The following is a 12,355-nucleotide window of genomic DNA, read 5'->3' as shown; positions in this document are numbered from 1 at the left end:
AGAGTAAACAAAAGTTAAAGTAGAAATAATATAGTATGAATGTATGAAGTACAAGAGATCCCTTCAAGCAAACAAGTCGGACCTCGGTCCGAATCCGCTCCGCCTCAGGCGGAGCTGAGTCCGACTTCGGCTCAGAAACAGGTCCGAAGGCGGCTCAAATTAGTATGGAAATTATAATCACCGCGAAGTCGATTGCATATGTATTGGTGTGGTGAAAATCTCCATTCCGAGAAAACGGAGCCAAAGTCGGACCCGAGGCGGAGCAGCGAAAACCTACCAGAAAGAGGAATAAAAAAGGATGACGTTTCGCATTTGCGACAAAAAAAAAACAAGATTTATTTTTTTTTTCACTGAAACTGTTTTATTTTTTATTTTATTTTGACAAACGAAATTTTCACAATAAATACAATATAAGATACACTACATTTTTTTCATTTTATTTTATTTGTTGCTGCTGCTGTTGTTGGTGTTTCTTTATGTTTCACCTTCTGCCTTTTCCTTCATCATTAGAGATTACATCTACAACACAAGCAGAAACACATCACTTTAATCAAAACATTTTGAGCGATATATACAACATACCTTTTTTTGTTTCCATATTGTTTATAATTTGATATAATTGTTTATAATTATACTAATATGTATTATGCTAACAACGACACGAGACACGACGCGACTATACACTTCAACAAAAAATAACAAAATGACGCTTTTGCTCTTGTTGGCTATGTCTGTCTTTATTTTTTTTTTCTTTTCTCACTTTTCACCACGATTCTCGTTCGACTTTGTGTTCATACACAAAAAGTTGCAAGTGTGTGAGTGCAACCCCGATTTTCGCGTTCTGAGGTCGGAGTGTCTTTATTGAACTCAGTTTTCTTGCTTGAAGGGATAATAGACTCATACGTCAACGTCGTAGTAACAACAACAGCATCATCAAACAACATCATCACCAAAATCAACAGCAGCATCAATACACCCAACAACACCTTCATGTCCAGATGGGCCAACAGCAACAGCAACAAACTCTCTCTTATTTACAGAAGCATCAGAAGCAACAACAACCATACTAGTAACATTAGCGTGTGAAAATATTTCCTCTGATTCCTTATCAATTATCTGATCAACAGAGTTAGTATCAACGGTGGTATTTGTAGAAGTACTATATGAGCAAAGCACTTCAAGAGAGTTCACACTTGTTATACATAGAGGTTGTCTTTGTTCATCATTAGTATGTCTAACATAAACTCTGCCTTGTCTTGTAAACACAGCATGCAAGATACCTTTCTTTCGGAATTCAATAGCTTTTCTGTAAATTGAATGGTTGTGTCTAGTTAAGCTCTCATACACTCGCACAAACTTATTTCCCTCAAACCCAAGATCAGTCAAGGTTACAGCTTTAGAGTTAAGCTTATAGTAAGCAGTTGCATTTTTCAAAACATTTACTTTATCTTGCGCGTGTGGAAGTTTAACAATAATTGCACTAGTTGTTGTTGAAGAGTTTTTCGGTTTAGTGCGAAGAATGTGAATCTGTGGCGACGGTACATAATTTATTAGACTACAGAAACGATCAAAAATATTACTAAGATTTTCATTGTTCCGTATTGGTATTCCATGTAGTACCAGATCTCCAGAAATATTATTGCGTGCCAGTGCATCAATTTGTATTTTCAACATAGTGTTATCTTTTTCTAACATTTGTGCCTTAACAAAAGAAAGCTCTTCTTCATGCGTATCCATTCTACTTCCCTGTTGCTCCAATGTGTCAAGTCGATTACCCAATGTAAACAATGAGTGATTATATGAGCCGAGTCTCTGATTAAATGTGTTTTCTAGCTTTTTTATTTTGTCATCAAAATCAAGCTCAGTATTATTAATCCTCAAAGTTAAAGTGTTGTGTTGTTCATTGAATGACTTTGTAAGCGTTTTCGTTTTTTCATCAACATCAAGTTCTAAATTGTTAAGGGGTAATAACACCTTGTAAACCATGAAATCGAGCGTCATATTCATCAGCGTATAAAACAAAGAAGAAATATTATTTTCTTGTGGTGTTTGTTGAGTTTAATTAAGTATATTAATAGGTAACAGAATAGGCTAATGTTAAATTTTTTAATGATGTGAAATTTTTTAAATGGCGGTGTAGTTCAGGATGATAGTAAAATCCTGTGCTCCATCGGGCGACCAACTAACTCCTACAGTTTTTAACCGATTAGGCTGAAATTTTGTGTGGAGCTTAAAAATACTATTCTCTAGTGAAGTACGTAGGATTTTTGTGAAATATTAAAATTTAACGATTTTATGGTCTTTTTTTCAACGAATTTTGTTTTTGGAATGAAATAATTTTTTCAAACTAATGCCATTTCTTTAAAAATTTTTTTTTGGCTCTTTTTTTCTTTAAAAAGTTTTAGAGATCGATTCAAGTCGAGTCTCAATTTTGTTAAGTCGAAGTTCGATTTTGTTCCACAATTTTGATGTAGCAGAGTTTGTCACAGGGGAACTGGTATGAGAGCTTGGACTGGAAGAACTCTTCTCCATCGACCTGAGCTTTCGTTGTTGCTCACTTGACATTTCAAGTTGTTTTGTATTTTTATTTCACAGAAATTAAAATATAAAATATTAACAAAACTTATTTTAATGCTTTAAATTAAATGTTCAATGTAAAGTTATGAAAAATTAAGTAGATTTTTAATTTAATTAAACTTTGGCAAAACTTTAAATGTTTATTAAGACTGTATAACAAGAAATTAAATCACTTTTTGCGGAGCTATATTTTATGCTACTTTCTTGTGCACATGTGGATTACCCTATAATAATTTGTTTCATGTTATAAACTTTTCTTACTCTCTACCTGTTCACTGTTCTTTTCATATTTTTGTTTCTCTTAAATTATTGTTTTAATCATACATTTTTGTTACTCACTGGAAAATTGCTCTCTAACTGTTAACTACAAAACATATTGTTCGGTTATAATTTTGCAGTTGCTAAATTTGCAACTTAAGACTTCCTCTTTCTGTTTGGAACCACCAAGGCGTAATAAGCATCATTGTACCTAATAACAAAATAAAATATTTGCTGTTTTTTTCATCGTGCGTTTGCTTATCATTATTCATCGTCGAATGTATGTGCATTGGGAAGGCGCTTTTCTTTGATTTTCGATTGATTGAATTATTGTGTGGACATTTACCTACTTTCTTTTTTTGTAAATTTATTATTCACTTACACGCTCTTTTTTTATCGTCCGGAATGAAAGATTTCTATTAATAGGCTGTTTTCACCCCAAATAATTTCGAAAATTAGGTCAGTTCGAAATCCAAATTCTAAAAATTTACTATACAATTTGAAATTCGAAATGAGATAATTTGCGAAATTTTCTAATTTGGGCTCTAGTGAAAACAGACTATAAAATTAACACTTGCATTTTTTTCTGTGTTTCGCCTAAAAAAATCAGTCACAGACTCGATGTGAATCCCATTGGAACGCGAAATTCGTCGGCTCCGCCCAACTTCTTTCTTGTCGCAACTTCTTTGCATCCGCATCCGCATGAAAATTCGCATTGATTATTGGGGATGCAGAGGGGGTGCGCATGTCCCAATTCATCTGGATGTTCCGCGGGTGGGTATGCGAATATTCATTCGCAACAGTTTATAGTGTATAATGCACAAACAAATGAACCTATTCCATTACTATTCTCAACGCTTTATCTATCGAAAATATAATTGTAAAATATAATATATTACTTAGACACCAAATTTAACAACGACCGACGACACAAAACGGCACCAACAGCGTTTTTATAAGAAAAAAATTCTAAACGGAATGTCGACGTTCAGGTGTTGTAGATGTCGGTATCGTTATTATATATAGGACATCCTTAATATTAGTCTTTTAAGCAATCTGTCTTTGTCTTTTTCCTTTCTATCATAACTGTTTATTAAAGAAGAACAAGAAAAAACCAACCAATCAAATCAAATCAATTCTGAGGAAAAGAAACGCATATATGCATAATACATAAACACATGCATGCACAAGCATATACATATACGCTAAAAAATTTTCAAATCTTCCTCAAAATTGAAGTGTCAAAAGTTTTTTTTCTGTTTTTTTTTTTTTTTTTCTTTTCTTCGACACTGATGTTTGGCTTAAAAGCCCAATTGTAATTGGGTTTAAGAACCATCGCATCATGTATTTATATTAATCAATAAAAGCTGAAAAACAATCAAAGCTGAAACACAATCACGCTTTGCCGTCGATTTTGACAACTACGAAAAGTTCAACTATAGGAAATCTGTGTATCCTCACACAATGACGCTTTTCTTACGTACGCTTTTTTTGACAAACGTAAGGAAACGTAAGAAAGCGAGCAAAAGTTCAACCAGACTGAACTTTTGCTCGCTTTCTGACATTTAACAGACATAGTTACAGTCACCCACATTATTATTGCGCCAAATGTGAATAAAAAAAAATAAATTATTGCAAAACTATGTGTGTTTTTTAATTTCTCTATATAGATTTTGCACAAAAAAACGACATCGAGATATTTTAAATCAAAACAATTTACGTATTAAAAACAAAAATAATTTAATGATGTTTTAGACTGAGTTTTATTGTTAAAAACAATATATCGTCGCCGTTCAATGAAAACTCCCTAAGTCCATTTCGACTTCAGTTACATTTTCCAAGTTACCCAATAACCAAAGCTTTATTTTTCAATTGTTACAAAGCAATTATTTTACCGAAATGTTAACGAACACGTAGATTAGACCATTTTTGAATTTTTAATATTGGATAACCAATTTCTTTTGCGATTTCTCAAAAAGTGAAAAAAGGACTTAGGGAGTTTTCATTGAACGGCGACGATATTCTGATTGGTTTTGTTTTTATAACTATAGGATTAAAGAATAAACAAATTTCTATGCATTTTTTAAACACATTAATATCCTTTTTCATTTTTCCACAATTAAATCAAGATAAAGACTTGGCCCAATAATTTTGTGAGTGACTGTGTTTGTTTTTATTTGACAGCAGATTTTATGTTGCAATCAGCTGTTCAAAGTCAAAGTGACAGAAGCGCGCTTTGAGGATTTCTCAACGTAACGCAATGAAGCGACGCCCTAAAGCGTGATTGTGTTTCAGCTTTCATTCGCTTCGTTGCGTTACGTTGAGAAATCCTCAAAGCGCGCTTCTGAACAAAACCAATCAAAATATATTGTTTTTAACAATAAAACTCAGTCTAAAACATCATTAATTTTTTTTTGTTTTTAATACGTAAATTGTTTTGATTTAAAATATCTCGATGTCTTTTATTTGCGCAAAAACTATATAGAGAAATTAAAAAACACACATAGTATTGCAATAATTTATTTTTTTTTTATTCACATTTGGCGCAATAATAATGTGGGTGACTGTAACTATGTCTGTTAAATGTCAGAAAGCTAGCAAAAGTTCAGTCTGGTTGAACTTTTGCTAGCTTTCTTACGTTTCCTTACGTTTGTCAAAAAAAGCGTACGTAAGAAAAGCGTCATTGTGTGAGGATACCTTAGAGGATATAATATATGGAGTGCTTGTGCTGTTAGTTCCGTGAAGCTTTTATAGAGGGAACAAGCACTCCATATATTATATCCTCTAAGGAGGATACACAGATTTCCTATAGTTGAACTTTTCGCAGTTGTCAAAATCGACGGCAAAGCGTGATTGTGTTTCAGCTTTAACTTTTATGTAAAATATTTTTCAGGTTCTGTTATCACGAAAAATCTCCGAGTATTTTTCCAGTAGGTTTTTGCGAGGCTCATGCTATAGGCCTCACGCCTCCAAATGGTTGTGATCCCATTACATTTAGTTGGATAACCTATCTGAAAGAAACAGAAAGTGTAGCTGCGGCAGAGCATTTATTTCATCGCATTGTCCCAAATCATGGATTCGAAGTAAATTGTTTTACCAAAATAGAAATTTTTTTTTAATATATCTATTTTAGCTTGGCATGAGTTTGGAGTGCGCTGATTTAATGGACCCACGCTTGGTATGTGTTGCCACAGTTGCCAGAGTAGTCGGACGTTTACTTAAAATACATTTTGATGGTTGGACAGATGAATATGATCAATGGCTTGATTGTGAGTCACCTGATGTCTACCCAGTTGGATGGTGTGTTTTGGTCAATCACAAGTTGGAAGGTCCACCTATGCATTCTAAAATATCTTTGAAAATGACTGGAAAGCCAAAACACAGGAAAAAACGAAAAAAAATTGTTAAGACTGACAATTCTTTTGGTATGGAAAAATTTAGTAAAACCATAATATTGGGAAATTTTAAAACTAGTTTTGTAAACTTTCAAAATCTATATATTTCCTTACTTTGGTAAAATTTTCGAAACTAAAATCTAAGACATTCAGTTTGTTGAAAAAATTCAACATTTTTACATAACTACTTTTGTTATAAAATAAGTTCTGAAATATCTCGATAATATGGCCATTGTTTATTCATTTTTTGATTGGTCAATACTTTCTAGGTGGTAGAAATTTGGGTCGACCAATAAATATTAAAAGAGAAGCACAGGATAATCAGTGCAGTGAAAGAAATTTTTCTACAGAGCGCTTGGGTATAAAACTTGAAATGAAATCAGAACCATTGTATTATGATGATGAAGTTGATGAAGAGGAACTAGAAGAGAATGAATTTAGGCATTCCAATCATTCAACACCTGTAGCTAAATCACGTGAGCTTGGTGAAAAAAGCGATATTCCTACAAGTGAGAGTGTGATTGCCTTGAATATTATCCAGTATTCTAAATCACCTGCTCCACCAATCGAGCGGAAAGCTACAAGTTACATTGGGGTACCGAATTTTTGTTTGAATTTTTTATAAATGTTTTATGTAATTTTTTCGAACGGCAGAATTCTACTGTTTCAAATAGCAAATACATTCCCCGTCTAATTGATCTAGTGCAGGATCCGATGTGCAGCCAGACAAGTGGGGACCTTATGCCAGAGACATGGAATGTTTACGATGTTTCTCAATTCCTCCGAGTGAACGATTGTATTGCGCACTGCGATGTATTTAGTCGAAATAAAATCGATGGTAGACTTCTTTTGCATTTATCGAAGGACGAAATCATAACATTGCTCGGAATGAAAGTGGGACCTGCTTTAAAAATTTTTGATTTAATACAGCAGCTCAAATGTAAGCTGAATCCCGGCAAATCTAGACTACTTAGGGCAAATAAATTATTTTTATAGTGCCTTTTAGTTCTTTTGTTGAAAATATTGATTCATGTAAGTTTTATTTTTTAACTAACTGAATACAGCCTAGATATTAAGAAAAATCATCTTATAAGCATAATATAAGTTTTTTTTTTAAATCTTATTCAAATAGAGTTGATTGCAATGTTTTTCGAAAAATTGTAAAACTGTCAAATAATTTATTGTATATGGATGTTATAATTAAGGAATATTACATAGATGTTATTTATACACAAATAAGCGTTTAGTTAGTTTGCAGTAGAAAATAATAAACTGGTCACATAATATAACTAGGTTTTTAATGTCTAATATCTACTGTTCCAAGTAGTACTACCTGGCGGAATGGTTAGTCCTTCGCGATTGCGTTGGAACGTCGTATGCGATCGCCTTTTGAACTGGGTTCTCAGGGTTTCTTCTTTGTACATGACAGTACCAGCTTAAACGGTCATGCTGTACTTTATCCAAGATGGTATTTTTGACGTGAAGCTTCCTCGGATTATATGCTTCTGATTCGATCAAGCTTTGTTACTCCTGCTGTCATGCGAAGCATCTTCATCTCAACTGCTGTCAGTTTATTCTCATACGTTTTGTACATTGTCCAACATTGTGAACCGTATGTAAGTACTGGGCGAACAACGGCAGTATAGAGCTTTCCTTTACGTTTAGGGGGCATTTTTCTATCACAAAATAAAGCAGAGTTTTCTCGCCACTTCATCCACTCTACACTTATGCGATGGTTGATCTCGTCATCACAAGATGCCTTGTTGTTGATCATAGATCCAAGATATTTGAACTTTTCAAACTTGGGTAGAATTGTTCCATTCAAATAGATGTCTGGAATAAGGCCGTCTGGGTCAGAAAATGGACAGCATAGATATTCTGTCTTTTTCGCGCTAATGCGGTATTTATTTATTTATTTAGTACAGCTAAATACTAGCTTCAATTTACATGAATTTACAATTTTAAAAAAACATAATAATTAGGTATAAATTACAAAATCGAGTAAAAATTTGATTGAAATTTAGGAGACAAATTAAGTGATTGGTCAAATAAATTATGAAATCTATTATTGAAAACATTAAATAAACTGAACATTACATTTAAAGGAGAAAAACGTTCGTAATTGGTACGATAGTTTGAGATTAATATACTATTGGGGACATTTCTAAAATTGCGTTGAGGAATATTAAAATTAATGCGAGACAAAAGGTGCAAAGAGTCTATTTTCCAATTAATTAATTTTACAATGAACGAAAAACATAAATAAGACCTCCTATTCTGAAGACAAGGCATGTCAATGAGTTTGAGTTTGTCTATGTATGGGGGGAGGTTATAAGGGTTGTCCCATCCTAAGCCTCTTAAGGCAAACCGTAAAAATATTTTTTGAACTCGTTCTAGCCTCGCTATGTGACACTCATAATGAGGTGACCAAACCTGACCAGCGTACTCTAGGATGGGTCTAACAAAATTTACGAATAGCTGTTTTGCAATAAAAGGATCGGAAAACTGACGTGACTCTCTTAATCCAACCGAGAAGCGAATTGGCTTTATTGCTTATGGAATTGATGTGTTCTATAAATTCTAGTTTAGGATCAAATAAGACACCAAGAACAGAAACTTGACTTACATACATTTGACAAGGAAACTCCATTTAACAAATAATTGAAAGGAATTTTAGATAGTTTTCTCGTAAAACTCATAAAATTACATTTATTGACATTAAGAAGCAAACAATTACGAACACACCAATCGAAAAATGAGTTAAGGTCACATTGCAACATTTCACAATCACGAACATTAGAGACAGTTGTAACATTATCCGCATAAATAAGGCAATTCGAATGTTTCAAGATGGATGGTAAGTCATTTATGAATATTATAAAAAAGTATAGGGCCCAAATGGCTCCTTTGCGGCATTCCCGAGTTAACACAAAAGTATTTTGATCGACAACCATTGAAAAGCACCGAGTATGATCTATTTAATAAATAAGATTGAAGCCACTTAACAAAGTTTTCATTAAATCCAAGAGCTCTCAATTTACTTAACAAAATTCTATGCGAGAGTTTGTCAAACGCCTTGCTGAAGTCTGTAAAGACGCAGTCTAACTGTTTCTTAGTTTTAAATGACTCAATACAATTTTCGGCAAATTCCATGAGAAAAGTCACGGTAGAGCGGCCTTTTGTAAATCCGTGTTGATTTGGGACAATAACTGATTTAACATAGAAAGACAAAGATTCACAAATAATAGCCTCAAAGAGTTTCGGAATAACCCACAACTTTGCTATAGGTCTATAGTTTTGGACCTCGTCTTTTTTTCCTTTCTTATGTAGAGGGATAATAAATGATTTTTTCCAGATACAAGGAAATACACAAGAAGATAACGACAAATTAAAAAGTACAGAGAGAGGTGACAATAATTGACTTGCACAATTTTTTATAACAATAGAAGGTATACCATCTGGACCAGGTATACAATTGTCGTCAAGATTAGATATAAACTTTGAAATATCGTCAGTATTTATAACAAAGTTTATATCATTAAAGTATGAAAAAGGTTTCAAAAAGTCAAATCTTTGACAATTTTTTTCAGAATTATCACAGATCGAAGTATCACAGTTTAAAGTATCACAGTTTAAAGTATCACAGTTAAAGGCGCCTTGAAAAAAGTCTGAAAATAGTTGTGTATTAACTCGAGGGTCATGACTAGACATTTCGTTTGACTTTAGAACAGAAGAACTTTTTTTACTATTAATAAATTTCCAAAAATGTTTAGGATTCATTTTGAGATCTCTTTGCACCTTTTGTAAATATTCCAGATACTTTAAACTTGTAATTCTATTAAAGTTATCTCTAGCTAAACAAAATCTGTTGAAATCTGCTTCACATCGCGATAGCTTGTAGGCTAACCAACATTTGTAGTTCCATAAGGTTGAATAGTTTCGTTGATAGGTGTTATGGACGATAATGAATGCGAATATTTATAAATATCAACTGATGACAATGGCAATATTGAGGTGTGAAGGGATCGCACCAGCGATCACTTAATTAATTGCCTTAAACATAAAAACAATTAATAGAACATTCAACCTGCTTCGATATTTAATATCCATATTCCCATCGCATTACATTTCATAATCAGCTATAGCAAAGCCAATGCACAAACAACACAACATTTATATTTCCCTTGGCACACTCAGTGCATTGTGCATATAGCTATAACATCATATAGCTCATATAGTTCAACTGGCACCTTCAGTGCACGAGCTATATAATATGACACCAAATTCATATACAACAACACTTTCAATGAATGAAGAAAAAACAAACATAATTAAGGGTCGCTGACTTATGGTAGTAAAATATGCATCATAAGCAAGCTAGCCCAAAACACTTGAAGTGCATGGCTATTATGCTGAAGCTGCATTTTATGGGAATTCCTATTGAATATCGAAGTATTGTTGAATAGCAATACAGGCATTTTTATTGATAAAATTTTGTATAAAAGGAGAAGAACAAAATAAAAACTTACACTTCTTATTCTACACTAAACGATTGCGTTTCACTTTAACAAGCAACTCGCTGGAGTTAAACCAATCTTGTAGTAATATAGACGCCCTAAAGAGCTACTCGCTTTTGGGTCAAGGTTTACACGGCTACTCGCCGGACCCGTCTAAATTACTAAGGAGTAATTTCCATCTATACAGTTATCCAGCTACAGACTTTGCATGGCGATCTTGCCAGACTAAAGGACTGAGAAGAAGACTGAGCGAAGCTGACAAGAAGATCTGTTCGAGCTACGACAAGACAACCTGTGCTGCAGATTTGATAACATTCAACTGGTCAGAAAAATTTACACCATTGACATCGTCGCCGATATCTACAATCAACAAGAAGAAACAAGACCTTGCAAAATGAAAATCTTGAAAATGCAAGTGATTGACCTTTCTGTTGACGATCCCGAAATCAATAAGAAATACCATAAAACACTTAAGAGAAAGTTTAATGATCTCAAAAAATTCATTCCTTTCTTGAATTATCTATTTGACTTGGGACTCATAAACCAATACAAATATAGAATATTGACGGATTTTCTTAAACGGAAACATCATTCAACCCTTGACGAATGGCACCTAAGTTCCTGCAATAGTTATATAAGAGGAAGGTACGAGAAAATTAGAAGTACAATGGATATCCCAACTCACATACTCAAAATTTTCGAAGGCGGAGTCTTAATTGTTATTTCTGATGACGAAGACTCAAATTTGCCATCTCTTTTATTAATATCAAAAGAAAATGAAAATAAAAATGCAGTACATAAGAAGCAAAATTCAACATTCAATATCGAAATCTCCCAAATGACTCCAGTATTGTCAAATCATCCAAAAATTCCAATACATGAAACTGAAGCCGATATGATTCAAGAATCAGTCAAATCAGAGAAACCCCATTATGTTCAACTTCAAAACATTTGCACAGACTATGACAATAATTTCGACTCAGAAAAACAGGTCATAGACGTACTATGATCAAAACTCTTAAACCAATATATTTTTAGTTTTCAAAAAAAAAAAAAAATATATATATACATATGTATATGTAAATATGTATACAAAAAAAAAAAAAAATTAAATCAAAAAATAAAAACAAGCAGATAACAATTTCTTTTTCAAAAAAAAAAAAAAAAAAAAAAAAAATGGCAAAATTCGTTAAAAAAAATACAATACATACATAAAGAAAAATATTTGTATACATGTCAAACATATGTAACAAAAAAAAAAAAAAAATGTTTAATATAAGAAATAATTATTTATTCAGTAACCAAAAATTTATTCCTTTACAACTTAATTTCTACTGTTTGCCAAATTGACTTGAAAAAAAAATTAAAATGTTTAAAATAGATTTGTTATATCTTATCATTATAAAAAAAAAATTAAAATAAATACAAAACCAAAATTATAATCCAAACATTGTAAAAAAAAAAAAAAAAAAAAATCAAAGTAAAACATAAAAACGCACTTTACAGAGAGTACGTACACAAGTATTTGAATATATATAAAAATATAGCGAAAGTCAGGTCTAACTTACTCACGTTGTTTTGTATATCTTGACGATTTAATAGTCTTCG

The 12,355-nt window shown here is 32.6% G+C and overlaps 2 protein-coding genes across 4 annotated transcripts in view; one reads left to right on the top strand and one right to left on the bottom strand.

Annotated features, from left to right (window-relative positions):
* LOC129907265 (polycomb protein Sfmbt-like) overlaps positions 1-7,235 on the top strand; it is a 215,374-nt gene extending 208,139 nt beyond the window's left edge. For all 3 annotated transcript variants that reach the window (XM_055983384.1, XM_055983385.1, XM_055983386.1), the window contains exons 7-10: positions 5,729-5,918; positions 5,969-6,260; positions 6,500-6,825; positions 6,885-7,235. In XM_055983384.1, coding sequence (XP_055839359.1) covers positions 5,729-5,918; positions 5,969-6,260; positions 6,500-6,825; positions 6,885-7,226 — 1,150 coding nt within the window. In that variant the 3' untranslated portion in view covers positions 7,227-7,235. The remainder of the gene's footprint in view (positions 1-5,728; positions 5,919-5,968; positions 6,261-6,499; positions 6,826-6,884) is intronic.
* LOC129907267 (uncharacterized) lies at positions 27-3,345 on the bottom strand. Its single transcript, XM_055983388.1, has 2 exons — positions 583-3,345; positions 27-519 (listed from the first exon to the last, which is right to left on the bottom strand). Exon 1 carries the CDS (start codon positions 2,005-2,007, stop codon positions 934-936), a length of 1,074 nt encoding a protein of 357 aa, XP_055839363.1. The 5' UTR covers positions 2,008-3,345; the 3' UTR covers positions 27-519; positions 583-933.
* Positions 7,236-12,355: the final 5,120 nt, after the last annotated feature.

This window comes from Episyrphus balteatus, chromosome 1 (assembly GCF_945859705.1).
Source record: "Episyrphus balteatus chromosome 1, idEpiBalt1.1, whole genome shotgun sequence".
NCBI classification, from domain to species: domain Eukaryota; kingdom Metazoa; phylum Arthropoda; class Insecta; order Diptera; family Syrphidae; genus Episyrphus; species Episyrphus balteatus.
Note: the sequence above shows the minus strand (reverse complement) of the source record. Positions and strands in the feature narration are given on the sequence as shown.